The following is a 27,426-nucleotide window of genomic DNA, read 5'->3' on the forward strand; positions in this document are numbered from 1 at the left end:
TCCCTTGGCCACCTCACCATGGGCCTCCAGCTTTGGTCTGGGCACGCTGAACCTCAAGCTGAATCTCAAGCGCAGCCTCGGCAGCTCCAAGAGAAACCTGGCACAGGGCTGGGTGCCAGGGTGGGAGATGGCCTGGGGGGACCGTGCCTTGGGGGTGGTGGGTGAGGCTTCTGCGGCACAGGCCCGGGGCAGAGCTGGCAGGAGGGGCAAGTGGCGTGTGGCTCTGAAGCGCTGACCTGGGTGGTGTGGGACAGATGTCAACTGATGCTGCTGTCACGGGGGCTTCGGGTAGGCGGTGGGGTCTTGCTGAGCTGCTGCCCGGGTGTTTGTGATGGTGCTGGGCGCTCCGGGGTGCGTGTTGGGACCACGCTGTGGCAGACACCAGAGTGGGGGAGGAGGAACCTGCCCCCATGGGGGCTGCTGGGTGGGATGGATGGAGGGTTCAAGGGCTCGGAGGCTCCCTGTGTCTTCTCCAGTTTCTGGGGCCTGTGAGCAGGCTGGGGGTGGCTGGGGAAGGTGCTGACCTCCCACCCTGGACACTCAAGGTCCTGGCACTGGCAGAGCTTTGGCGTCTCTCTCAAAGCAGCCTTACCTGAGGACCTGGCCCTTCTTCCCGAGAGCTTTCTGGGAAGGGACAGGCAGCCCATTGGAGGGGGAAGGCAGGCAGCTTGTTTGGCGTTTCTTGAGCCATTTTCAGAGTACAAGAGAAGGTTTGGTGGAGAAAACATCCCCAGCATGGATGGCGGCAGCCTTTGCCAAGCCTGCCGGGGCCACATGGCTGGTGCTGAGCAACTTTCCTGGAATGTTTTTCCTCCTTGGCTTTCCCAGCACAGCCGGGGCAGCCCAGCGGCACCTTTCATCTCGGCAGGCAGATGCCTGCGGGACGAGGGTTTATCTCAGGACTGGTATATCAGGGTTAATAGCTTGTCTTCCGCCAGAGGTTGAGCCAGAAGCTTCTGCCACTGGGATCCTGGGCTTGGGAGGCAGGTGGCAGCAGGAAGGTCCGTGGCTGAGCCTGCGTGTGCCCATCGGCTGGCCCTGCATGGAGGGAAGCCTTTGCTGTTTAGTCACTGAAACGCAGCCTGGGAGACCTGGAAAAACCTTCCTTCTCCTGCTGCGTTTCAGCTGCTGGCTGCGGTGCAGGGTTCCCAGCCCCCCTGGAGCTCAGGGAGTGATTTCTCACGTGAGCAGTGCTTGGGGTGGGTTTCAAGTGGGTATAGCGGGGTCCGTGGTGGGTGTATGGCTGCTGCCACCCGCCTGGCAGGGGCTCCAGCTGGGGCCGGTGCCCGCCGTGGTCACCACATGGTTAACGCGGTGGCTGTTCCCTCTCAGAGGCTGGTTTGGAGCTGGTTGGGTAAGAAATGGAACGAGTTTGGTGGTTTTTGCTGGGGCCATCACTCACCTCTGACAGGACAAAGTGACCAGGCTTCGATGCCTGGCCACGGCGGGTGTGCAGGGTGGTGCAGGAACGTGCCCTGGCCGGGAGGCCGAAGCGCAGGTGCTATTTTCCTGACCATGCTCCTCTCCAGGCGAGGGACTGGTCCTTGCCACCACCCACCTTCCCAGCTCCATCTCTGCTGGGGGCCCAGGACCAGCCTGGAGGCGCTGGCTGTGGCTGGGGGGCTGGGGACCAGTGCCCCGCTGCACCTCAGTGCTTGCACCAGTGGATCGGGCACCGTCCGCACAAGTGGGAGTCTGTGACCCAAGTGCTCCCACTGGGGACATGTGCCCAGAGCAGGTCTGGTCCCTTCTGCTCATGGTGTCCTGGCTCAGGGTCTGCACGTGGGTGGGAAGCAGCGTCCCAGTCCCCCCCAGACAGGGGCAGCCCCAGGGCTGTCTGCCCAAGGGTCCAGGTTGGCACCTGGCCCCGCAGGCCCCACTGCAGCACCACAGTGGGACACTTGGCTGCCACCCAGCTCTTCCTCCAGCTCCAGGGAGTCTCTCGACCCCTCATCCTCCTCTGCCTTGTCCCTTGGGGTCTCTGGGGCTGCATCCCCTTGCGCAGAGCCTGGCACCTCCTGGGCGATGCTCCCCCTCGGAGCGGCTGCACCGTGCTGGCTGCGGGTCACGCGTGGGAGCGCTTTCCTGCGGTAATAGCACAGGGTCCCGGCTCTCCCCCAACAGGCAGCTGCTTTTTTCCTGCTCCCTCCTTTGTGCCGCTGGACAACCGTCGCTGTGTTTTCCTGTGGGTCAGATTTTGGGCTGGGGGCATCTCCGCCTGCGCACTCAGGTGGGGATGTGGGTCCATGAGGAGCTGGACATGGCAGGGGAGGGTCAACGCTGGTGGCTGCAGCCGTGAGCCCCGGGAAGCCAACCCCACCCAGCCCAAGCTGAGCCCATCACCGAAGCTCCAGAACTTGCTTCCCCTTCTGCACCATGAACACAGCTTTAATTGCCACGGGTGCTTGGACACAACACAAATACAACCCGCCGGTACATCCCGGCCCCTGCCCCTGCAGAGACACGGCTAGCAGAGCTCTGGCCGCCTGGTCCGGGCTGCACTGGGGGGGTGCAACACAGGCAGCCCCGGCACGTGGTGGCCGCGCTCCCCGGGCTGTGCCATGCCAGCTCCGCTCGGCGGGACGGTGGGGAGACCCGCATCCCTGCACGGCTGCGGGGGCTGCATCCGGAGCATCTGCCTTCCGCATCCATCTCCGCCATGCGTTTAAAATTAAAACAATAAATAGCAAAAAAAAAAAAAAAAAGATATGTACATAAATAAAATAACCCTTTTTTCCTTTTTTTTTTTCCCTGCAGGATGGTCCAGAGCCGCCTGTGGGGCTCAGCTGATGAGCATGGGGAGGAAGTGTGTGGAGAGGTGCTGCCGGCGCGTCTTGCCCCCTCGCCGCGGCCTGCCCTTGCTACTGAGTGAGAGGAACATGGGGCGGCCGCGGTGCCGCCAGCGCAGCGACGCGTAGGTGTTGTAGCCGTTCTCCTCGATGCGCTCCGTGAACTTGCAGTTGGGGTTGAACTCCTTCTGGCAGGAGAGGGAAGGGGGTGAGGGGCAGCCGCACTCAGCCCGTCATCACCCTGCTTTGGTGGGGTCGGAGCCCAGGAGCGGGGCAGGGCAGGACCCCAGCTCCTCCCGGCTCCCCGGAGGGCAGAGGGGCTCTGTGGGTGCAGTCCCCCGCTGGGAGTAGGTCAGGGCATGGGAAACCAGGAGCCTGCTCCTGGGCACCAGTCCCAGTGGGTTTGGGACCCCTGTTCCAGCTCTGCCCTGCGCCTCTGACCCCGCTGCAGTCCCTCCCTGGAGGCAGCGTCCGACCTACCGACCCGTAGAGCCTCCCCTGCTTGTTCATGGCCAGGTAGAAGCCGGTGTGCACCGCCCGGATGGCCACGACGCCCACACGCACCGACCGGATCTCGAGGATGCCTGCGGGACAGGGAAGCGTGGCGGTGAGCCGGGAGGGACCGGCAGCCTCCCCAAGGGACCCTGCCCCAATGCTTGGCTCTGTGGCTGCGAAGTGTCTCCACGGAGGGATGGGGCCGCTGACCCTCGCCTGGCACTGGAGCAGCCAGGGGCACGGTGGGAAGGAGGGCTGCAGCCCGAGCCGGCAGCGGGCAAGGGAACCTCTGATCCGGGGAGGATTTGATCTTTACTCCTCTCCTCCCCAGGAGCCGAGCTGCATGGGAGCGATGCCAAGCACAACCTCCATGTGCCTGGAACAAATCCCTGCCCAGTGCCAACCTCGCGTTTACCCTCCCCTCGTTGGCAGCTCTGCCCGTGCATCTGTCCTGAATGCGCCTGTGGTGCCCTGGGGACCTGAGCCGCCTCTCCCAGTGCCCGGCCCCTGGCACCGTCAGGGCACCGAGGCCGGTGTGGCCCTTGGAGGGACAAAGTGTGCGCAGGGGTGGCAGTGCCGGCGCCCAGCCATGTTGCGGTGGATGGAGGCACCTGGGCAGATGGCTGCGGGGATGGCGCTGCTACGGATGCCAGTGCTGGTCGCCCAGCTGGCACGAGCACAGACGTGCGACCCTGTGGCAGGCAGGAGGGACGTGGCAGCGCTGCAGTATGTGGGGATGAGCCCGGGAGGTGGCTGCAGCCAGGCTGTGAAGCCACAGCGGGGCACGGCCACAGCTGGACTGGTGTGCGTGTGCCCAGCCACTGAGTTTGGGGCGCAGCCGCTAATGGGAAAGGCATGCGGTCGGACCAGCAGCTCTGACAGGGGAAACACCCAGAGCATCATCAGGGCCTTTGGATTCCTGCACCGCCTCGTGTGGGCCAGCCCCCAGCACTGCTGCCAGCCCTGCTGCCCACCACGGTGCTGTGGAGTGAGGAAGGAATCTCCAGTGGGCAAAGGCACGGGCAGGGTGTGAGCCACAGCAGGAGCTGCCCATGGGCACCGCTGCCCACGGCTGCTCCGGCTGGATGGGGCGGGAGGCTTTGGCTGGTGGCGGCACGCACAGTGCAGGGGGCTGCAGCCCCAGGGCGGGGGGGGTTTACCAGCCACCGACACCCCAGCTGAGCTGGCATTGCCAGCCTGGGGGCACTCATGCCCTTGCCAGGAGCAGACGGGGTGGATGTGGCACCGGGGCAGCACGACAGCTCCTGAGCTCAGCTCCATGGGGGTGATGTGTAAGGGGATTTTCAGCCCAGCTGCATCCGTGCTGCCGCCAGCACCCAGCCCTGGCACCCCCCAGGACCCGCAGGGCCTGGCCCAGCGAAGCTGTTAACGAGCAGCCAGCCGCGGGGAAGGGCTGAGCGAATGCCTGCGAATCCATCCCACTTGATCACTGTCTGGAGCTGCTGCTATTTATAACAAAGAACTTCAGCTTTTCTAAAAATAACCCCGCCCTGCGTTGCCGTTCCCAGTGCCCCGGCTGGTCTGCCACACTTTGCTGTCAAGTGCCGGGGCAGTGCCTGGCTCTTTGCGGTGGCGATGGGTCCCTGTGGACGCGGGGCAGCACTGGGGGCAGCTCCCAGTGCTCCCAGTCTCACACCCTCAGCCCCAGCAGGGAGGCTGGGGCAGATGCAGGGTTTCAGGTGGGGGGAGCGCTGGGAGAGCCCCTGCCCCCCTGCAGCCGCTGGCAGGGCTGGTCGGGCAGCTGCCGTGAGGGCTGGGGAGCAGAGCCCAAGCCCAGCCCAAGCCCCGGTTATCTGTCACCACCTGCCAGGCCCAATTGCCACACGGCCCAGAGAACGTGTCGGGGTGCTTTGTGCTGGCAGTGCGCCCGGTCGGACTCCCCGCAGCCTCTGGCACCGCCGGAGGGTTCCCTGGGCTGGGCTGGGCTCCCTCGTCCTGTGGCCAGACTGGCCAGGACACAGGGCACCCCCCACTGCCACCGGGACACGGGCTGGGGGATGCTGCTCCCATCCACAGCATCCTTCCTGCCCCAAGCCCCGATGCCCCACCAGAGTCCCCTGGGGCCGCTCAGGCATCCTCCCCTCCCCAGGCACCTGACATCCCCCCCCCTGCCCTGCCACTGCCCTGCCAGCCTGGTGCCCCCCCTCCCTGTCGCAAGGGGCTGGGACCCAGCACCCAAAAGGGGCTGATACCGCGGTGCTAAAGCTGGACTTGCAGCCCTGGCCCTTGTACGGTGGGTGCCACGTCCCCTCGGGACCCACGGTGCTGTCACCTGGAGGTGTCCCAGCTAGGAGCAGGTGGCTGCGGGGTCAAGGCAGGATCCCGGTGCTCGGAGCTGCCCCTAGGCCAGCACGGGGACCCCAGTGCCGGCCCCCGCGGCCGCCTCTTCCCACCGCCGCGGGCTGTGGGGTGGAGCAGCCCCAGCCCCAGGGAAAGGCCTAATCCTGCCTGCTTGTTCCCAAGCTCCAGATCACAGCACGGCCCAGGCAGCACCGACATCCTGCAGCGTTCGCCCCCTCTGTCCCCCCCGGGATGCCCGGGAGCCCCCCCAGGACCAGCCCGTGGGGAGGCTGCAGCAAGTGACCCCATGGCACAGCTGGGCACTGTGCCCCTCGGGGCGGCCGGCTCTGCCCACCCGGGTCCCTGCGTGGCGGGTGTCCCTGTGGCCACGCGTGTCCCCGCACTGTGCCGGGCCCCAGGCAGCGGGTGCTCCGCGGTCCACTCTGACAGGGCGGCCCCGCACCCCCACCCAGCCTCACAGATGCCGGGTTGGGAGACCCGCATCGCCCCCAAGCTTTTCCCGTCCCTCCTCCTCCTCAGCCTTTATCCTCCACAGCGTGTTTACGGGGAACGACCAGCTCCCCCCACATGTGCCGGATGGAGCCCACCCGAGCGGCAGGGCAGGGCGGGCAGCCCCCCGGCTGCGCTGGCACCAGGGACCCCCCGGTCACCCAGGCGCTGGGCAGAGCTGCCAGCACCCTGCCGGGTCCCCGGTCGCTGCACGCCGGTGGCTTTGTGCCTCTCCTCGCTCCCCCGGCGCGGTGGGCAGCCGAGCCCCGGGAATGGAGGTCCCGGGGGTGAGGGCAGCAGGAGCCGGTCGGACGGGAGCGAGGACAGCGGGGACAGTGGGCACCTGCAGCTCCGGCACGGCACAGGCGTTCGCTGGGTCCCCGGGGCCGGGCACGGCGGGGTCCCGTCGCCACCCCGGGTGTCTCCGTCCAGCCCTCGCCCCCGCCCCGTCCCCTTTGCCCCCTGCCCGGCCTCGGCGGGATCGGGTTCTTGCCCGCCGTAGGTGGGAGGGCGGCGGCCCCGGCTGTCCCCGGTCCCGGTCCCGGTCCCAGTCTCGCTCCCACTCACTGCCCGGCCGCTCCCTCCAGCGCGTCCCCTCCACGCCGCCGCCGCCGTCGATGCGGAGGAAGAAGCGGGTGGCGGAGAAGAGCCGCCGCCAGCGCACGTCGCCCTCCAGGTGGCCGTAGCTACGGGGGGGCCGCCGGCCGCCCCAGGCGGCACTGCCCGCCCCCGCCCCCGCCCCCGGCCCCGGCCCCGGCCCCGGCCCCGCCAGCACGGCGAGCGCCCCGGCGAGGCAGGCGGCGAGGGCGGCGGGGCCCCCGCGCCTCATGGCGGCGGGCGGCGGGCGGGCGGCGGGGCGCGGCGGGGCGGCGGGCGACGGGCCATGGCCGCGGCGGCGGCGACCGGCCCCGACGGCGCGGGCTGCCCGAGCCGGCGGGCGGGGCGGGGCGGGGGCAGCGGTGGCCAATGGGAGGGGCAGGAGCGAGGGGCGGGGCCTCCCATTCATAAATCGGCGCCCCGACGGCTTCCCCAGGTCCCCGTCCAGATTCGTTCGCCGCCGCTCGCGGGGCGCCCGGCTGGGGGAACGGCACTTCCCGGTGTCCCCACCCGCTCTCTCGGCGGGCGGGCGGGCTCTTCCGGCAGCGTGGCGGGGCTCGGGGCTGCCGTGGCCCCGGGGGCGGTGTCCCCGCGAGGCGGGAGGGCCGCATCCCAGCGCCGCGACCCCGGGGCTCCACGACCCGCGGGGCTCCGCTGCCGCCCCGCCCCGTCCCGCCCCGTCGGGGCCGCCGCGGCCGCCAGGGGGCGCAGGGCGCGGCCGCGCTGCACCATGGGAGCTGTGGTCCGGCGCGGCGGGACTCGCGCTCCCGGCGTGCACCGCGCGGAGGAGGCGGCATGGCGGCGTAGCGCGGGGCATGGCGCTGCTGCGGCTGCGGGAGGCGCTGCTGGGCCCGGCCCGTCTGTGGGGCGCCGGTGAGCGGGCGTGGAGGGGGTTGGGGGCCTGCCCCTCCCCCCCCCGGGACGGGGCTGGGGCTGGGAGGTCCCGGGGGCGTCACCCTGACCATGGGCTGGGGGATCCCTGTGGGCCTGACCCCATTTGCGGGGTGCCGGCGGTCTGACCCTGGGGCTGTACGGGGCCCCGAGGCCTGGTCCGGACTGGGGGTGGGGGGCTGTGGGTTCCTGTGCGCCTGACCCTGGCTGTGGGGCTGGGGATGGAGCTGGGGCTGTGGGTCCCTGTAGGCCTGACCCCAGCCATGGGGATGGAGCTGGGGCTGTGGGTCCCTGTGGGCCTGACCCCGACCATGGGGATGGAGCTGGGGCTGTGGGATCCCTGGGACCTGACCACGACCCTGGGGCTGTGGGGTCCCCAAGGCCTGACCCCGGCCGTGGGGACAGAGCTGTGGGGTCCCCAAGGCCTGACCCCGGCCGTGGGGACAGAGCTGTGGGTCCCTTGGGGCCTGACCCCGACCGTGGGGACAGAGCTGGGGCTGTGGGGTCCCTGTGGCCCTGACCATGGGGATGGAGCTGGGGCTGTGGGGACCTGACCATGACCCTGGGGCTGTGGGGTCCCCAAGGCCTGACCCCAGCCATTCTGGACAGAGCTGTGGGGTCCCTGAGGCCTGACCCTGACTGTGGGGCTGGGGCTGTGGGGTCTCTGTTGGCCAGACCATGACTGTGAAGACAGAGCTGTGGGGTCCCTGAGGCCTGACCCTGACTGTGGGGCTGGGGCTGTGGGGTCTCTGTTGGCCAGACCATGACTGTGAAGACAGAGCTGTGGGGTCCTGGGGGTCTCACCCTGACTGTTGGAATGGAGCTGTAGGGTCCCAGGGGCCTGACCCTGACCATGGAACTGGGGCTGTGGGGTGCCAGGGGCCTGACCCTGAGCGTGGGGATGGAGCTGTGGCATCCCCAAGACCTGACCCTGAGCATGGGGATGGAGCTGTGACTGTGGGGTCCCAGGGGCCTGAACCTGACTGTGAGAATAGAGCTCACTTGAGGGGTCCTTGAGGCCTGACCCCGACTATGGGGATGGGGCTGTGGGGTCCCAGGGGCCTGACCCCAACCATGGGGACAGAGCTGGGGCTGTGGAGTCCCAGGAGCCTGACCCTGACCATGCATCTGGGGCTGTGGGCTCACTGGCATTGTGAACCCTCCACTGGGACAGAGCTGGGGGCTATGAGGATCTTTCTGTGTCATGACCTTCCCCCCCCCCCCCGGGCTAGAGATGGGGGCTATGGGTGTCTGGGGGTGCTGTCATTTTCTTTAAGGGTAGAAATGGGGGTCTCTGGGGTCCTGTCCCAGCTGTGGGATAGAGCCTGCCTGCTCTGGTTGTTGCTGGGGTCCTGTCACTGCAGCAGCGCTGGGGTTTGTGGCATCCTTGGGGTCCTTTTCCTTCAGGGGATTAGAGGCAGGGGTGAGGGAGGGGTCCCTGTTGCTTGCTGGCACAGAGCTGCCCCCGCCCTTCTGTGGCACTGCTGCTGAGGTTGCTGGGGCCTGCAAGCTGAGCTGAGAAATGCTGCTTGCTCTCTTCCCTCTGTGCACTCCCTGCTACCCAGCTGGGGTGTGGGGCAGGACTGTGAGGCAGTGAGCAGTGTAAGGGGTGAAGCCGCCTCTGATCTCCTGGTCTTCGTGTTTTTCCACTGCAGGGATCCCATGGAGTGTTCTCAGGATCTACTCCTCCGCTAGTGCCAAGGAGAAAGCGAGGAGAAATGCCATCTGCGAGAGGACAGAGCTGCTGGAAGGTGAGGTGGGGAGAGTTGCAGGTGTTTCCCTTGTTTGGTGTTCTGAGAGGTTTTCTGGGAGTTTTCCCATTCTCTGTAGTCATAAAGATATTTGGGACTGGAAATACTTGTAGTCTGGGCAAGAATGTGGGGCTTCCCATGGATTTGCTGGCCTCCTTGAGCAAGTTCTGTCCTGTTTTAAGGACCTGGAGGCTCACCCTACCCACTGGGAGCGTTGAGTTGCTGTAAGACACAGAGTGGTCCTAAGGGATGGTAGAAGAGTCCCTCCAGGGCATGTGAGGGCCCTGCGGACTGACTTGGAATGTGCTCTGGCTTTGGGCTCTCTGCCTGAGTGAGCTGAGGCCATGAGGTCCTTGGAGAAGCCCAGTGAAGTGACCAAGCAGCAGGTTAGACAGGTGTGAGCTGGTGCTTTTTCCCTTGCAGTGTCATTATTGGGTTCCCCGGGATGCTGGGATGGGCCACAGTGTACAGGTAGATCCCAGAAATACAGTGGTCAAAGCACTTGATTGCTGGGAGGAGAGCTGGCCAAGGAGGGCAGAAGTCCTTTTGCAGACCCTCTTGTCCTGGGCGCTTCTGGAGGCGAGGCCCTGGGGTAGGACACAACCTTCTGTCGTGCCTTGCATCCCTTCACCTCTCCTTGGCTCTGTGTTCCCTGGCAGTGCTGAAAGCTCGAGTGAAGCAGCTCCAAGCCAGTAACGTCCCGGAGGTGATGGTCAACAAAGTGGAGCTGGCCCCGCTGCGGCATGGCAGGTACCAGGACCCGCTGCAGAAAGTGGTGGCTCCCAGCCCTGCGAAGGAGCAGCCCGCTCCCAGGGGAATGGGTGAGAGCCTGGGCCAGCCCAGAAGCTGGGTCGAGAAGTCAAAGAAGGAGATGTACATCCGACAGCTGAAGGTGGAGAGGAAATTATCCATTGCTGCCTCCCAGTTGGGTCTGGAGAGCCAGGCGAAGGCCAAGGCGAAGGCCAAAGCCAAGGCCGAAGCCAAGGCGAACGCCAAAGCCCAGACAAAGGCCAAGGTGAAGGCCAAAGCCCAGGCAAAGGCCAAAGTCAAGGTGAAGGCCAAGGCCAAATCTGAGGCCCAGGTGAGCCTGAATAACCCAAAGGCAAAAATGGCTGCTGCCCAGCACCAGAGCCACGCTGGCTCCTGCAGCGTCTATGCCCACAGCAAGCCCAGGGTGGCAGCAGTGAAGGAGGGTGCGAAGGCGAAGAGGCCTCGGAAGGTGCTGGAGGACAGTGACAGCAGCCAGTACAGGGTCCTGCAGCAGACCATCCAGTCCAACCTCGAATGCTTCCTGTACCTGCAGCAGCCAGAGGTGGCCGAGAGGTTCCTTTTCTCGTACCACAGATCCCCTGTGAAGAGAAAGCTTTTGAATGTCAATGCGTACAACATCGTGATGCGTAGCTGGGCAAGAAAGGTACTGAGCTGTGAGCTGCTGCCCTGCCCTGGTTGCCAGTTTTTCTGGGTGGCCGAGGGGGAGAAGGAGGGGCTGGCTCAGGAGGAAGAGCCTCATGCTTGTGGGAGCAACGCTCGTGGTTTTATCTGTGTCTGTCACATCTGTCTTCAGCAAATGTTCAAGGAAGGCTTGGCTTCTGCTGGGAGGGATGGAGCTGGCATGAAGCCACAGACCCCTGTGAGGTGGCAGTGAGGGGAAGGATGGGATGGGGCAGGACAGACAGGGCTGTATTTGAACAGGAGCGGAGGGGTGTGAAGCTGTGACTGGGGGCTGCTGGTGTCTATGCCCACAGCCCCCTTCCCTTCTCACCCACAGGGCCAGTTGCAGCGCATCAACCAGCTGTTTTCCATGCTGGAGTCTGTCGGCCTCCGGCCCAGCCTGGACTCCTACGCAGCAGCGCTGGAGTGCATGGGCCGGAATGAGTTGTCTGACAAAGCCATCCAGAGGTAATGCCCTTCACCTGCTGTCAAGGGCCGCCGAGGCCTGGGGGCAGCATCTCCGCAGCCTGCTGCTTCACTGGGAGAACTGGGAGCTCGCTCTGGGGAGGAGATGCGCTGGCCCAGGGTCGGGAAGACCTGTCCCTGCTGTGTGCACGTTTAGATGCTCTGAGCCACTTCTTGTGGCCAGATTTAGGGGTGAGCAGAGCTCCCGCAGTGGGTCCTCCTTGCCACCCCCAGCTGCCAGGGAGTTTTTCTGAGATTTTGCGGGGAAAGGAGATACAGGAGGTGAGAACAACCTTGCTTCTGGCCAGAGTTGTCTGTCCCCGCCTCAGCTGTCAGAGCTGGGCTGGCAGCAGTCTGTCTTTGGTCCAGTACTGCTCGGTTCTGCACCCATCCTGGGCACCTCTTTCCTGGTGGCCCCTGCATTGCTGCCCAGCAGGAATGGCTTCTCCATTCATTTCTGTACCCCCTCTGTGGAGTTTGCCCTTTCTGGTAGGCTCAGCTGAACAGCCAGCTCTTGCAGGGTGCCAGCTTTCTGGAGGAGTGTGATCAGGAAATTCAGATGGATTTCATGGAGCATAATGGGCAGAGTAAGCGTCAGACCCAAAGTGAGGAGCTGAAGAAGCCCTGTGAGATCCAGGCAGGCTGGGTCTGGGGGCAGCACCTGAATCTGTAGCCCAGCCAGCTGCCTTGCCAGAGGATGGAGAAGGCTTTCTCGTGATCTGCTAATGCTGCACAAACACCCTTGGGTGGTTCAGGGATTTATCACTGGCCTGTGTGTCCCTTGGCTGGCTAACAAGTTCTAGATGCCTCTGAGAGAATGTCTTCCAGTCAGCTGATTTAGAAGTGACTGGCATTGACTTTCCGGCCTGGGTGTGTGGTTGTTGCGTCAATATGGCAGTACACCTGTAGGGCTGTCTACAGGCAGATGTTTATAGCACACCTGCACGGATTTGTCAACCCCAAGCCTCGCTAGGGTGTGTGTGTGTTTCCCCACAGCTGTTCCTGCTTGCTGGCACTGTGTGGGTGCGAGCCCTCGTTTCTCTCCTCCTCCTGAACGTGCTCTCCCAGTTGGACATGGCAGTGGTGTGGCCTGGAGCGCTGAGCCTGTGGCAGGAGCATGCGAGATGAGGGTTTCTCGCTCTGCTCTTGGACTTGTGGGGTCCCTCCGAGGGTGTAAGGTGGGAGTTGCTTGTTTTAGCTCAGCTGCTGTGGGGTAGTTATCGGGGAGAGGGGCTCTGCAGAGATGGAGAGCTGTTCATCACCGAAGCTCCTGCGTGCTCCCAGACGTGCCGAAATGCAGCTGGGGCGTACGCAGCAGCAGGACTCAATGTGTTGCGGTTCTGGCTCAGGGTGCTCTTTGTCGTTTTTTGGGCTCTTAATGCTTTCCCAAAGCTGCCAGGGGCTCCCTCTTGCCCGTTTAGCTTTCTGTGGGTGTTGGGGGCCTGGCTGGTGTCACTGTCACTCGGGTCTGCCTGTCCTCCCTCCAGTGTCAGCCGGCACAGGCTGGGCCAGTCGGCAGGTGGGGCTCTGGGCTCTGCTGTGCCCTGGACGCCAGTTCCAGCCCGGCAGAACCAGGACATGGTCCTGCAGCATGCTCTTGAGGGGCTGGGGAGTGGGAGATGTTGGTGTGGGCAGGGGATTCTGGTCTCTGGCAGTGATGGGGGCTCCAGGGAAGAGAACTTCCTCACAGGTGCTGCAGCCACTCCTGATGCTTAAGCTGTTCCTCCTGCAGCCGGGTGAGCTGTGCTCCTATTGCTGGCCCCCAGCCTCGGGGCGTGAATCGCAGTCCCCTGCCCCTTTGCCCACGCTGTGACCAGCCCTGTGGGTTCCTTTCTGCTGGAGGGGAGAGCAGGGTTATTTGAGGGTGAAGGAACCTGCATCTTTTTGCTCCGTCTCACAGTGGCAGTGGAGCTTAGCCTCCCGTCCAAGCATGAAGGTGAAAGCTGCCTGCTCAGCAGAGGTGCAGGGCGGAGGGGTGGATAATTGATCGCTGTAACACGAGGCGGGTGACCTTGTAAGGACGAGCTGTGCTCTGGAGGCAGCTCCCACCCCAGCAGCTCCTGCGGCCCCTAGAGCTGGCTCCTGGCTGTGTGCGGAGGGCAGGGAGAAGTCCCGTGTTCCTGCAGGACAGCGCCCTGCTGCCAGGCTGCCTGACGGTCATGCTTTTGGAGGACTGGGGCATCTATCTGCCTGCTGCAGGTTTCCCAGTTACGCCCATTTCTGCACTGTTCTTCCCCGGTCTGGGGCTGGGCAGACGTAGGCTCGGTCAGGCACAAGTTGCTGCAAACTTTTCAGCAGTTGCTGCATGGAGCGTGCTGTGAGGAGCAGGAGAAGGGCAGGGGCATCCCAGGGCAAGTGCATGGGACACATCCTGCTTCCTGGGTCTGTCAGAGCCTTTCCAGGGAGTGTGAGAGTTTTGCATCTTCCTGCAGCGACACTGGTGTCAAGGGTGACACAAGGAAAGCTGCTGGGAACCACCCGGTGTGGAAAGGCCCCACCAGCTCTCTTGGGACAGCCTGGAGCAGTGTATCAGTCTCCTGCCCTGTGCTCAGAGCTAATTCTTGGTGGGTGCCAGCCCCCAAGCCCTGCTTTGGAAGAGAGTTTCGGTTGTGTGGCTGCCAGGGATTTGGGAGAGGTGGCTCTTTGTCCTGTGGCGTGTCTCACACGGGCCTGGGTGATGCTGTTTGAGTGCAGAAGTGGGGAAGGAAAAACCTGATACGGTCAAGGCCCTTGGATCCTCAAAAGGGAGCACCCCCATCTGGGTCCACCATGCTTAGTCTTCTGTTTAAAAACTTTGTTCTTTGCTTCATTATGTGCTGATTTCTGTACAACATGCGCACTCCCCCGTGAAAGATAAAGCCTGCCTTACCTGCCTCTCTTCAGATGTGTGCAGCAGCTGAAGGAGGATGGCTTCTGTGTGGATCAGCTCTTCCAAAAGTGCCTGTTTGAGGAAGATGAGAAGGAGAAGGTGCTGAATGCCATCAGGGTTGTCCAGCCCGACTACCAGGTGCCCCCTCCACCCCAGCCCCAGACCTGCAAGTCTTCTCTGCTCCAGGACTTCTACTCCAAAGTAAGTCACAGAGCTCAGGGGTGTCTCTGCAGCCTGGGGAGGTGTGGGAGCTGGGCAAATGGTGTTCACAGGTGTCCTCAGATCCAGCCCAGGACTGTAACACAGGAAGAACTTTTTAGCCTGATGCCTGTTCAATAGCCCACACAAATCATCCAATGAGTAGCCTTGCCAACAGCCTTACAGGGGAACAGAGAAGGGCAGAGGGCTGATGCGGGGGGCTGGAGATGACCCTCGGTGCACTGGAGAGGGTGTTTGGGGGATGCTTGACCATGACACAGGAACAGAGCAGCCTCTGGAGAGGCCTGTTACTCCTGGGGTTTGCCAGCCAGAGACCTCAGATCTCTGGACCCAGAGGACCCAGAAAGATGCCTTCAGCAGGGACTCAAACCACATGCCTCTTGGAGGGAAGCTGGGAGAATGAACATGTCTTCTCGTCCTCTGGCTTTTTTTTTGTCTCACTTTATTGTCTCACTCTTATTGCAGAAGAATATGGTGTCATACCCCAAGCTGGACTTCTCGGTGCAGGAGTTGCAGGAGCGCTTTCAGCAGCAGCTGGAGATGGAGCTGGACAGCACCATAACCATTGAGTCAGTGGAGTCAACGAAACCTCTGACCCCGAAAGCCATTAAAGCGGTAAAGCTCAGGGAGTCTGGGGGCTACAGGTCTGGAGGGAAGGGGGTCAGTTCAGTGCTCAGGACCTTGTGGGAGAGGTGCAGGGGTCAGTGGCCAAAGAGGAGGGCAGCTCCCTGGTGACACACTCTCACCACAGCATTACTGCCTTGCTTCTGTTTCTGTGTAGCGTGAAGTGTTGGCCACCCTTCGTTCCCAGTGGCATGACTCCATCCTCCAGGCCCTGCAGAAGTCGAAGCACAGCATGTCTAACCTCAAGTCGGTGTCAGGGTACAACATTCTCTACCCCTACCTGTGCCTGTTGCCAGATGAGGAGTACGTGGGCATCATGCTGCAGGTAGGACCCTGCCCTGGTGTCATGGGGCTGCCACAAAGCACTGATGTCCCGCTTGGGCCGGCAGAATTGGAACATGAGCCTCAAAGTTTGCCCAGGTTTTTAGGTTCAGGCTCTGTCTGTGTCCTGTGCCAAGCAGCCAGAGAAGCCCCTTCTCTATCCTGGCCATGTTTCCTTCCTCCTCATCTGCTCAGCGCAGTGGGAATCAGCATCTTTCTATGCTCCCTGCACAGGGACTTTTACTCACGCTTTGTCTCTCTGCTCCATCTTTCTGTTCCGCCCTCCTTAAGACCCTCTTTGCCTTCCCCTTTCTCAGATCCTCAACAGCCTCTCTCCACAAGGAGAATCCCTCACTGTCTTGGCCAGGGACCTGGGCTCCAAAGTCTACAACAGATATGTCACCCAGAGGAAGCTGCACAGCTGCCAGCTGGAGAAGGTGCAGGAGGTCTATGAGGAGTACATCCACCTCCTGGCAAAGGACGGCCAGGTGGGTGCACTGGGGAGAGGAGTGGTCCTGGGTTCTGTGGGTTACAGAGCAGCAGAGCGGAGATGGGGAGAGGCAGTTTGTCTGTCCACCTCCTCACAAGCACAAGATCTGGGTTCTGGGAACCCGCTGCTGCAGGGGCCAGCAGAACCAGTAAGGCCCCATCTCGCACTCGGCAGGACCCCTGCCCCATGGCAACTGGCAGGTTGGTTTTGGCAGAGCAGTGGTATTTCTGAGCTGGAGGGTTTTAAACCGGCAGAGTCGACCCCTTGGAGGCAGGCGTGCCGTGCAGGAGAGCGCTGGGGCTTGAGGGGGGTGCGCTTTGCAGGGCAGGACAGGACAGGAGGGGAGAAAGGGGCCACGACCACTGATCTGGGCAGCTCAAGGGCTGGATGAGTTCCCGGAGCTGAGTGCACATGGCATGGCAGGGGAGGGTGGATCTGCAGTCTGGGAGGGAGGGTCAGGGTGGTGTGGGGACAGGGTGTCAGCACAGGGAGGTGGCGAGAGGATGGGCTTTGCAGCGCCACTGTCCTGGCCTGCAGCAGAAGCAGGTTCTTGCCCCAGCGGTGTCAACTGTCCTTCCTCAAATACCCCTGTCAGGGAGGGTCCTTCTCAGAGCCAAATTCCAGGTACATAGATCGCATCCAGCAAACCCCCTGGGAGCAGCGTGGTTGGCCCATCCAGCTGATCCGATTTTCTCCTTCCACCTCCCTCCCAGCCTGACAACTATTTGCCTCGGGAATATTGGGAGAAGCTGGTGGCGGAAGCAGGCTTTGGGCCTTCTCTGAACTTGAAGGGCTGCAGCTGGCCGTACGTGCTCCTCGTGCGCCTGGGCATGTACATGCTGGAACTCCTGGTGCAGTCTGTCAAGGTACCCAGGAACATCCTCAGTCCTCACCTGGAGCCCAAGCTTATCCCCGTTCTCTACCACGTCTACTCCTTCCGCAGCAGCTGGCAGGTGAGCCTTGTCCTGGGGGCTCTGGGGTCTGTGCAGGTCACCTCTTCATCGGAACCTGGCCTTTGCAAGGCCCGTTTCCTTCCCTGCTGCCTTTCCTGCTCGGGATCACTTTGAGGAGCCTCTGGTTCTGTGCAGACAGTGACCTTACTTAGCATGACCGTTCTGTAGTGGGTGACTGACCACATGCTCTCCAGACTCCATCCTTAATCCTCTGCTGCTGACCTTCACTTCTCTGATTCTCCTCTCCAGGTTGGGCTGATAAGGCCCCATCCCATCTTCTCCCAGATAGTGTCAGACGCTGCAGAGACCATGCTGACCTTTAACTCCTCTGCCATACCTATGCTGTGTCCCCCGCTGCCCTGGACCTCCCCCCATTTTGGTGCCTTTGTCCTGAACGACACCAAGTTGATGCGCTTTGTGGATGGGGCCGTCCAGCACCAGCTGCTCCTGGAGCAGTGTCCTCTGGTGAACCTCCACCCCGTGCTGGATGCCCTGAACCAGCTGGGAAACTGTGCCTGGAAAATTAACCAGCCAGTGCTGGACATCATCATCTCTATCTTCAATGACAAGGGTAATGAGAAGCTGGACATTCCACCGCCCCTCTCTGAGGCCCCCAAGCCTCCTGCTGTTCCCAGCAATTCCTCTACCTGGAACAAGACCCAGAAGCACGAGATGTTGCTGTGCAAGAAGAAGATGGCTGAAATGCACAGCTTGCGCATGGATGCGCTCTATAAGCTTTCCATTGCCAACTACGTCAGGGACAAGGTGTTCTGGTTTCCTCACAACATGGATTTCCGAGGCAGGACTTACCCTTGCCCACCTTATTTCAACCACCTTGGTAATGATGTCACACGGGCCATCCTGCTTTTCGCAGAGGGAAGGCCACTGGGGCCCAAGGGCCTTGACTGGTTAAAGATCCACCTCATTAACCTCACTGGGCTGAAGAAGAAGAACTCCTTGCACGAGCGGCTGGAGTACGCCAATGAAATCATGGAGGAGATCCTGGACTCGGCCGATCACCCGCTCACGGTATGTGGGGAACAGCTGGCAGGGCTCTGCTCACTCTTGGGGTGGAGTGGGGGGACCCTGAAAAAAGCTCCTAGAGCCCGCAGCAACCCCCGGGGTGGGTTGGGAGATTCCCCTCCAGTGACCAAACTGAAAAGCAGAGAAGTTCATCTGCGTTGGAGCCCAAATGGGAATTGTCCAAATATGCTAAGGAAAAAAGGGATCAGTGACATCTTTAATTTCAGACGACACTTAACCGTTCCTCTGATTTAGTGTAGCTTGTATAAAATAAAATGGAAATCAGGTCGATTTTGAAGCAGAAATGTTTTGAAAGGTAACATTTTGAGAGGAAAAAGGGAAACAAAGCGTTGCAGAGTTTCCTAAATAACACACTAATAACTGAAAACACAATGAATTTTTAGGGAAGCGGAGGCATGGTGGGAAGAGGTGCCTTGCCCGGTATATCCCGGGAGCGTGGAGGCTCCGGGCTTTGCCTGGGGTGCCGCAGGAGCACTGCCTGCTCCTACCAGCCTGTGGTTTCTTGTTCTCAGGGCAGGAAGTGGTGGATGAACGCCGATGAGCCCTGGCAAGCTTTGGCATGCTGTATGGAAATCGCCAAAGCCTCGAGGTCGCCAGATCCAGCAGTCTACGTCTCTCACTTCCCTGTTCACCAGGTAGGAGCCCAGCAGATCTGCATGGCTGAGCAGATCTCTGTGGCTGAGCAGGGTGGGAGGAGAACAGGCAGGGCAGAAGCATCCAGGTCTCCAGCGCTGCATTTACTACGCCATGTGGCCAGGCTTTCTTAGGACTGGGAGTGCAGTCTGCAGGCATCTTGGCTTGAGAACTTGAGTAATTTGCTGCTGCGTGCGGTCACTAATGAGCCAGTACAGTCAAGGAAGCTTTGCTTCCTTTGGCTGGAGCAGAGCCTGTCTGGGAGATCGCTGTCAGCTGCCTGCAGGGTGAGAGCCGGGCAAGTCTTACCTTCTCCAGCTGCAGGATCGGGACTGAAAGTCAGCCCAGCCCCGGCTGGGTGGGACATGGCATGGTGCATGGCAGCACCTGCCCATCTGAAGTGCTCAGGGCCGTGCCGAGGCTCTGGATGCTTCTGCTCCACTCCGTTCTGGGGCCGTGCCGAGGCTCTGGGTGTCTCTGCTCCGCTCCTGTTCTGGGGCTGGAGCCAAGCAACTCTGCAGGAGCCAAGGAGAAGTCAGGACCTCTAAAGAAGGGCAGAGAGACAGAGCTGATCTGTCCCCTGCGTTCAGGGATGTGGCTGTCACCCTGTGCCCTGTCCTGACTTGGTCCCAGATGTGCCCACACTCGAGTGGGGCAGGTGCTTGGTGCTCAGCTCTCCGAAGGCGTCTGTCCTTGCCAGCCAGAAAGAGGAGCCAGGCAGCCGCTCCGTTACCCAGCGCTCAGCCCTTTCTCCCTGCCACGTCCCAGCAGATCTGCAGCTCTCCCCACAGCTGCTGCCCAGCTAGCTATCTGTCTGCTGATAAACCCCTTACTGCATGGGAGACAATGATTAATTGTTTTCCTGGTGAGAGGGGTTTGCTCATTTATCTCATTAGAAGATCGGATGGCCATAATGAAGTGAGTGTGTGGGAGAATGGGGGTGTATTCTGCCAGTAGTGATGGTCTGGAATATGTATGAGACAGTCTAAACTGATACTGTTATGACAACAAAAGATCAAGAGAGCAGTTGAGGGGGTGTGGAGGGTGCCATTAATGAAATTGAAGCAAGGACTTCTTCTGGAGGGCACCGGTGTCTCTTTCCACCTGAGTCATCAGCGCTTGGTTAATAGAGGCGGCTCTTCTGCCACGGCGGGGCTGCCAGAGCCCTGTCAGTTCGCAGCTCTGCAACTTGCTGCACTGCAGGAGGAGGAGGGGGAGAGGAGAGGAGAGTTGCTCCTGCTGGCATTTGCAGGCTCCCTTTGACCAGAGCCCAAGCACAGGAGGAGTGGGGATGGCCCCAAACGGCAGCAGCACACCTTCTGTGAGAAGCGTTTCTGCTGGTGCTGTTTGGGGAGCAGCAGGACCTTCCCACGCTGTCGTGCAGGTCCTGCCCAGCTCATCCAAGCTGATCTTGGTCCCGGGAGGGCTGTCAGGGCAGCTGCTGTGACAGATCGGTCGGCGTGCCTCTCTGACTGCAGCTTTGGGAAAGGCTGGGTCGGGGCTGGCTTCTGTCAGAAGGATGTTTCTTTCCATCAGCCACAGAGCAGCGGCAGCACGGCTAGCTGTAGCCTCCCAGTCCGCTGTGGCTGGCTGAGCTTCGGCTTGACCTGCCTCTGAGCCTGCTCCTGGGTTTTCTGAGCTTGTTTTCACTGCTGGCTCTTGGGCTTCTTTTTAACATTGCAGACAGATTTACTGTTTTCCAGGAAATGTTCGGTTTTTCAGTGTTTCCATAGAGCTCGGGTGTCTTTGAAAATTCATGGAGGGGGCAGTGTGGTGTGAGGTTTTCTTTTTTTAAACCTCATAGGCAGCAGTAGTTTGTGATCAGACCCAGACAGGAAAAGTGCCCAGAAGGAAAGTGGAAACTGGTGTGGCCACGTCAGGTTTGCAGCTGATCTCCCACTCTGAAGAGAGAGGGGGGGAATGGCAGTAACCTGCTGAGCCCAGTGGATCTGTGCTGTTGAGCGGGGCTCCATCCACACGCTAACACCTTGTTTCCACCCTGCTCCCTTCCTGCGCACAGGACGGCTCTTGCAATGGTCTGCAGCACTACGCAGCTCTCGGCCGGGACCTTATTGGTGCCATCTCTGTCAATCTGATGCCCTGCAGTGTCCCCCAGGATGTCTACAGCGCGGTGGCCCAGCAGGTGAGGCACAGTGGGGACATGGGGAGGTGTCCTCTCGGTGCTGCTGCCCCTTGCCACCGTGTTGCACGGGGTCACTCCAGCTCCCAAGAGAAAGGTCGAGATGAGACCAGCATGCAGAGGACTGGGAAAGTGTGAGCTGGTCAGAGGCAGAGTCTCTCCCCAGAGGGGAACCACTGCAGCAGCTGCAGTGGGGGATCTGGTTGGAGATCTGTCCTCACAGAGGTAGCTGTGAGAAATCCACTGGGATTTCTGCTGTCCTCACTTCTGAATGAAGTCTGGGAGAAGTAGGGTAGAGAGGAGGAAGAGAGCAGAGAATGTTCCTCATCTTTTGATCACAACTGGCCCACAGGTTATGGGAGTTTCTTTGTTTGACCCGGGTAGGAGGGAGCATGGAGAGATTCAGCCCTTGGTGGTGCTGCTGCTACGTATTCAGTTTTCCTGGCAAGACATGATGTGAAATGAGCCTGCTGGGAGGTGTGCTGAGATCTACCAGACTCCCTCAACTGGCGTTGAAACCCTGGCTCTCCCTTCCAGCTCTTGGCATGTTTTGCCCAGGCAGCACTGCACCAGGGGGCAGGAGGAGCACAGAGGGAGTGTGGTTTGCTCAGAGTTATCATCAGGGGTGGCAGAGGGGGGAGAACCTGAGTCCTGAGCCGCGGTCCTCATGATGTCTGGCACCAGCCAGCTGCCATTTAAATAGACACCACTCTGCTGAGGCAGCGGTGGAAGGCTCTGTGGGCACGGTTATCTGTGAGATGCAGATGCCTCTTGATTCCTTCGGCAGATGATCTCTGTTAGCCAGGGCTGGTGCAAATGGGCTGCAGGGTTTCTGATGGGAGTTCGGGCCAGGCAGTGCACAGTCTCATGTGGCCCCCCTGTGTCTCCCCCAGCCGTGGAGGGGGCTTGGGCCAGCATGGCTTGCTGTAGGGCTGACATCCCAGGGCTCTCTCCTCCTCAGGTGGAGGAGCTTCGGAAGAAGGATGCTGAACACGGGGTGAAGATTGCCCAGGTACTGCAAGGCTTCATCACCCGTAAAGTGGTGAAGCAGACGGTGATGACAGTGGTGTACGGTGTCACACGCTATGGTGGGCGGCTGCAGATGGAGAAGCGTCTCAAGGAGATTGACGAGTTCCCTGAGGTAGTGTGCCTGCCCTGGCCTCCCCCAGTAGCATTTTGCTCAGCTCTTGGTCCTTGCTGGGAGAGATGCCTGCACTGCCCTTCCTGTGGGTTTCCTTCCTGCCTTGCTCTCTCCTTATCCCCCCAAATCTCAGCTAACAGAGGGACATGCAGGATTGACCCCCCTGTGGCTTGTCCAGCCTGCAGGCGAGCTGTCTGCCAGCACGTGTGGGTGGGGAGGGAGCCCTCAGCTGGGGCTGCTCCTCACCCCTCCTGGGCCCAGCTTGGTGGCATAACGGCCTCAGCTGCTGGTTCAGATGCAAAACAAGGTTTGTGGCTGTGCTCTTCCCTCTGGTAGTGGCTCGTGTCTTAGCAGAGCTCTTGGAGGCTTGTTTCTCGTGACACCTGTTTCTTGTTCTGTGACCCCACCGTGAGAGTGTCCTTGCTGAGTGGGTGATTTGCGGTAGCAGGTTGGTGCTGGGAGCGTTTCTGCTGTGTGTTACATTCCTGGGGCAGATGAGGCAGCGAGAGCGCTCCTGTTCATCCAGGGACGTTACGCAGAGATCAGCCTGTCCTCGGACAAGGAGCCATCTGAAATGCTGATCTCAGCCTCCCTCCATCACAACCCACAGCCAGCTGTCTGCAACAGCTCGAGACTTAACACTGTCTGTGGTGGAGGCAATTTTGAGGCGCCAGGGAGCAGGGAGATGCTCTTTTAGCTTACCTTAGGTTCCATCACTTTGCTCCCCTTTGCCTGACCCCTTGCTCTGCCTCTGGTCTGTGCAGGAATATTTGTGGGAAGCATCTCACTACCTTGTAAAGCAGGTTTTCAATGGCATCAAGGAGATGTTCTCAGCAACTCGAGACATCCAGGTAAGGTGCCTGTTGGCTCTCTGCCTTTTCTTCCCTGGCCCACCCATACATAGACCAGGAGATGCTCCATGGGGAGGGAGAGGTGGTTCTTCTGGGTCCTGGCCCAGAGAGGATCCTCCTGTCCCAGCCCAGAGGTGTGGGATTGTGCCTGGCACAGGGCTAAACTCCCCTGTAAGCGCTGGACTGTCACAGTCAGAGGCAGGAGTCAGGGTGGCCTGTGCTGGGAGGGGATGGGGTCTCCCAGCTGCCCATACTAACTCCAGCCGCTTTCTTCCCTGCTTCCCTCTGCTAAAGAACTGGCTGACAGACAGCGCCAAGCTCATTGCCCAGTCGGGACGGACAGTGGAGTGGGTCACGCCGCTGGGTCTCCCCATCGTGCAGCCCTACTATCGGTCCAGATCCACCGTGGTAAGTATCTGGTCTGCAGGACCCATCTACCCCTCCCTCTGCCATGGTGGGGAGCAGGGAAAGGACAACCAGGCTTTCAGGCAGCAAGCTAAAGCCCAGCAGGCTGGCATCGCTTGCAGGTGAGCCTGCAGAGCAGGTAGGATTTGTGTGTGCAGGCATATCCTCCGGCCTCGTCGCTTCCTGCAGAGGCAGGAGTGTGTGGGTGGGCTGGTGAGGGAGCTCTGCTGCTCCCATCCCACTCAAGCAGCTGGGGCACGGGCCTGTTCCCCGCACTGAGGAGCCTTCCTCGGGGCTCGCGTGAGTCAGTCTCGCTGCTCTTGCCTCCCACACGCTGCTGCACTGACTCACATCTCCCCAGTCTCGTCTTCACAGCCGCTCACCTTCAGGAGCCATTCTCTTAACCCTCACAGGGGTGAATCAGCGTGTTGCTGGGAAGGGGTGAAGGATGCCTGCCAGCATCCTCAGGAGGGGAGGCAGGCAAGGTGGCACTGAGGAGTGACAGCTGCCGTGGAGGCTGGGATGCCCTGGAAAGGTCCCTGCCCAGGCCCCTTGTTGCAGCCAGGGATGTTGCCTGCGGAGCAAGTAGCTCGTGGTCGGTGCAGGCCCCTCTCCAGAAGTAGGGGCAGCGCAGGGTGACAGCTGCTCCCTTTTCTCTCTCCCTGCAGCTGAACTGCAGCATGCAGAACTTGAGTGTGAAAAGCGTCAACAGCAACCAGTAAGTATGAAACCATGGTCTTCACTGAGCCCTTGCTGTCCCCAGCCTGTGCCCTGGGGACAAAGCCACCTCAGTGGAACCTGCCAGCAAGTGCCAGAGCTCCTGCTACCCTATAAGCTGCAGAAAGCCAGCCAGAGGAGCAGGGCCCGGTGCTTCAGCAGGGCCTTGAGGCCCTCCAGGGCTGCCCCCATCAACTCCAGCTCTCACCTGGCACTGGCTCTGTGCTGGCACTCTCATGTTTGGATTTGCCTCAGCTCCTCCCATCTCCCACTCTGTGCTGCAGGAAGCCCGATACAATGAAGCAGAAGAACGCCTTCCCACCCAACTTCATCCACTCCCTGGACTCCACGCACATGATGCTCACGGCTCTGCACTGCTTCAGGTAGGGAGTGGGCATCAGGGCTCTTCCCTGGCTCCGGGACTCGCTCCCTGCTGGGAGAGCATCGCCAGGGCAAGGCATGTGATGTGGGAAAGGGGTTTCCTGGGTGGGTGGGCCTTCTGGCAGAGAAGAGGTGAGAGGAGGCAGCAGGGCAGGAGCAGGGAGATTGTGGGGTTAGTGGTCTCTGAAGGTCGGCAGGCACTGTGCAGGGAGCGCCCCTCCTCATGTGGTCCCTGCTCGTGTCCCAGCAAGAAGGTCTGCATGGGTTAGGGGACACTGCAGAGATGGGGGCTCTCAGCGCTACTTCATGGCACCTTCTGCTGCCTCCCAGGCAGGGTCTGACCTTCGTCTCAGTCCACGATTGCTACTGGACTCACGCGCTCACTGTGGACATCATGAACCAGGTAAAAGTGTGCTCCCGGGTCCCTTGTGAGCAGGGATGTTGCTGATCTGTCCTCTGGGCACCTGCCAGCCCTTGCCTCCCTTGGGCTTTGCTCCATAGGCCGACTTATTTACCCAGGCGAGGTGAACCTGGGGTGCTTGCTGGTGGTTGCAGCTGATTTCCTGGTGCCAGAGCCCCATCTCCTCCCCGCCCTTGATTGAGGGAGCATGTAGGGGAGAGCCTGCGTGCACGGATCAGTGCTACACACGGCGCTTGGCAGAGTCCGTGCCTCTGTCCTGCCCTGGGCTCTTTCCCCTGGAGTGCTGCGAGGGCTGCTCTATAGTAGACTGAAAAATGGGGGTCAGCTTCTGCTTCCTACCCCCTAGGCTGATTCCCTTCCCCCCTTGTCCGGCAGCGCCCCTTTCCCCCTCTTGCCCGCTGCTTTCCCTGCCCCTCGTTTCTCACCTGCCTTGGCTGAGAAGCTCTGAGGGGAAGGAGGGGAAAACGCCTGTTAACATGCGACTCACCGTGTCTCCCTGGATCAGATCTGTCGGCAGCAGTTTGTGGCTCTGCACAGCGAGAAGATCCTGCAGGATCTGTCCGAGTTCATGCTGGAGAAGTACTGCAGGTATTCCTTGCCTGGTGGTGAACTCCCACCACGCTTTTTCCTACCCACACCGATTCCCCGTCCTGGAGATTGTGCCCAGATGCTCACAGGTTGTGTCTCACGTTCTGCTGGGGGGGCTGCTCTGGAGGGATGCTGTGCTTCCTTCTTGACTGACACCCAAATTGCCTTAGACCTCGGTGTGAAAAACAAGGTGTCTGCATCCTTTGCCTACAGAGCTGAAGGAGGGTTTGGTGCCTGAATCCCTCGGTGGGCCTGGGGCGGGCGGTGATGTCTGTGCCTTGGGTTCTCCATGGTGAACGAGGTGGGAAGGAGCAGTGAAGCCACACGTAGGGTCAGGCCAGCGTGTGGCCCCCAGTTGCCACCGCAGAGCCAGACAGTGCAGACCCAGTCCTGGGCAGGGTCTGTAGCTTCAGCACCTGCCCAGGGATGTTGTGGCAGGGGCTGGGCTCCCCCTGTGAGGTGCGTGATGTGTTTTGGAAGAGGAATTTGGAACAGGATTCATTGTTAGGGGCTGGCGCTGGGGAGCAGAGGAGGGTGCACCTTCTCCTAGAGCTCCCCTGTTGATTTTCTTTCTTTCTGGTTCATCCAGTCCCGGCAGAGAGACTAGAGCCCTCTGGCAGAAGAAACTGATGGAGCAGCTGTCAAATGTCCCCAGGACAGGTAGGAGCACAGGACAGGAACTCCAAAGCTGAGGAGCAGTTTGGAGATGAGGGGAGTGCGATGGGCAGCGGCCCCCAAACCCGCTGACCTCATGTGGTGTCTGAATCCGGCCATAGCGTGGGTCTGGCCATAAAGCTGTTCCCTCGGACCAGGTTGTCCTGCCTGTGCTGGGCTCTGGGGCAGGGCCTTAAGACGTTTCCCTGTAGCATCCCTGTGGGCAGTCCCTGCCCTCCCCGGAGCTGAGCTCCTGGCGTTTTCCCTGAGTTGACCCAGCTTGTCCCGTCCCCCGTCTTGTTCCTCTCCCATCTGTTTCCAACCATGAGGCATTTGCCTGGAGATGGGAGTGAGGCACTCAGCTTGGTAATTGCCAGGATCTAGATGTTATACATGCAATGGGATTAAGGCAATTAGTTTAACTCCTTCTAATCTCTCGGCCCTGCCTCTGCCAGACCATCTGGCTAACCTCTGCTCTGCCATTGCAAAATGGAACAGGCCAGCGCTCCGCTGTTGAGCAGCCGCCGTGGTCAGCCCCAGAAGCAGCATGATCCAATGGCAGGGATGGTTTGTACCCTCAGGCCGTGCGCTCCTCTTCCTTCCCTGCCTTGCTGCTGTTACACGCTTCTGTCTTGCTCTGCTGACCAGTCCTGGATAAAATTGGAGGGACGGCAGTTCCTGGAAGACCTCTAAGGTCCCTGCTGTCTTCACCCCCTCCCTGCATCAGGGGCTGAGCTGAACTAGTTTTTCTGCAGGAAGCTGAAGCAGGGCTCGCGGCAGCTTCTCTCCCAGTTGCCCCATCTCCACCTGGCTCTCCTCTGACCTCTCCTCTCCCTTGCTTCCCCCAGGCCAGTTCAACCTGGAGAAGGTGATGGATTCCACCTATTTCTTCAGCTGAGCCCTGGCAGCCTCAGAGGCTGCAGTAGGCGCTGGCCCCAAGGCTCTGTCCTGCGTCTCATCGGGAAAGCAGGTGCAGCTGCCGGTCCAGTAAGAGATCCCTGCCTGACACAGATGCCGAGGCAAACTGGGACTCTGCGAGGAGCGCGGGAGCAGCCACGAGGTGCCGGTGGGGGCCAGGGTGTCTGCACTGTTTGCTGTCACTGCCTGTGTCCCAGGCAAGGGGAGAGGGCATCAAGCCCTGGGGAGGGCTGCGCCTCTCTGCTGCGGGGTCAAAGGGGTGGGGGTAGACAGGGCTGGCTCCCCTCAGTCCTCACCCTGGCACGATGCACCTGCTGCTGCTGGGAGCTCCAGTTTGGCCTGGGTGCCATCCCTCTCCGCCAGCAGGGCTCAGACCTCGTGGGGCGTTTGGCCCCTGCCTCGAGGGGCAGGCAGCTGGCTGTGGCTGCAGCGTGAGCCTCCAGCCCTGTTCTTGGCCACAGGGCACATGCTGCTCTCCATGCCCTGCTCCCGCTGCTGGGCACTATCACCGCTCTACTGTAGTGCAGCCTCTGCAGCTCCTCACTCTCATTTCCAGGGATCGGTTTAACTTTGCTCACTGGCTCTCAGGCAGGGAAAACCACTAACACAGGAGTGGAGGTGTACGATACTGTAAATAAAACATTTTTTGAAATACTAGGTGGCAACTGTGTCCTTCTAGGCATCTTTGCCTGAAGTCTGCAGGGTGCCTGTGTTCTTGCCTTGTCTTCCTGGGGAGGTGGGACTGATGTCTCCCCAGACTGCTGCTGTTTTGCTGACTGGTTGGGCTTTAGTTACTCACAGAGGTGTCACATTTTGAAAATGCTTTT

At 61.1% G+C, this 27,426-nt stretch overlaps 2 protein-coding genes across 9 annotated transcripts; one reads left to right on the plus strand and one right to left on the minus strand.

The window, feature by feature from the left end:
- Window positions 1-7: 7 nt before the first annotated feature.
- Window positions 8-7,509, minus strand: FGF22 (fibroblast growth factor 22; the record flags this gene model as incomplete). 5 transcript variants are annotated; one of them, XM_080384153.1, is made up of 3 exons in its annotated part: window positions 8-2,974; window positions 3,274-3,373; window positions 6,663-7,509. In XM_080384153.1, the coding sequence occupies 3 exons, from the start codon at window positions 7,507-7,509 to the stop codon at window positions 2,389-2,391; spliced, it is 1,533 nt and encodes a 510-aa protein (XP_080240279.1). In that variant the 3' UTR covers window positions 8-2,388. The 5 variants fall into 5 exon arrangements, with proteins under 5 accessions (XP_080240279.1, XP_080240278.1, XP_080240280.1 ...); XM_080384152.1 differs by having other exon boundaries at window positions 8-2,977; XM_080384154.1 differs by having other exon boundaries at window positions 8-2,652; window positions 3,270-3,373.
- On the plus strand, window positions 7,443-27,253 carry POLRMT (RNA polymerase mitochondrial). 4 transcript variants are annotated; one of them, XM_080384096.1, is made up of 21 exons: window positions 7,443-7,565; window positions 9,239-9,334; window positions 9,994-10,748; window positions 11,103-11,233; window positions 14,114-14,300; window positions 14,784-14,933; window positions 15,100-15,267; window positions 15,581-15,751; window positions 16,467-16,706; window positions 16,956-17,735; window positions 18,263-18,385; window positions 20,404-20,526; window positions 21,485-21,664; window positions 22,429-22,515; window positions 22,810-22,923; window positions 23,589-23,638; window positions 23,922-24,020; window positions 24,349-24,421; window positions 24,945-25,027; window positions 25,617-25,687; window positions 26,530-27,253. In XM_080384096.1, exons 1-21 carry the CDS (start codon window positions 7,508-7,510, stop codon window positions 26,577-26,579), a joined length of 3,789 nt encoding a protein of 1,262 aa, XP_080240222.1. In that variant the 5' UTR covers window positions 7,443-7,507; the 3' UTR covers window positions 26,580-27,253. The 4 variants fall into 4 exon arrangements, with proteins under 4 accessions (XP_080240222.1, XP_080240221.1, XP_080240220.1 ...); XM_080384095.1 differs by lacking the exons at window positions 25,617-25,687; window positions 26,530-27,253 and having other exon boundaries at window positions 9,994-10,349; window positions 10,398-10,748; window positions 24,945-25,610; XM_080384094.1 differs by lacking the exons at window positions 25,617-25,687; window positions 26,530-27,253 and having other exon boundaries at window positions 24,945-25,610.
- The last annotated feature ends 173 nt before the right edge of the window (window positions 27,254-27,426 follow it).

This window comes from Falco punctatus, assembly GCF_963210335.1.
Source record: "Falco punctatus genome assembly, chromosome: 4".
NCBI classification, from domain to species: Eukaryota; Metazoa; Chordata; class Aves; order Falconiformes; family Falconidae; genus Falco; species Falco punctatus.

Bases quoted from the DNA above. Each gene is read 5' to 3' on its own strand.
- POLRMT (XM_080384094.1), top strand. From the start codon at position 7,508: ATGGCGCTGCTGCGGCTGCGGGAGGCGCTGCTGGGCCCGGCCCGTCTG. The intron at 10,749-11,102 runs GTACTGAGCTGT...TCTCACCCACAG, and splicing joins TGCGTAGCTGGGCAAGAAAG to GGCCAGTTGCAGCGCATCAA. The intron at 15,268-15,580 runs GTAGGACCCTGC...CCCCTTTCTCAG, and splicing joins ACGTGGGCATCATGCTGCAG to ATCCTCAACAGCCTCTCTCC.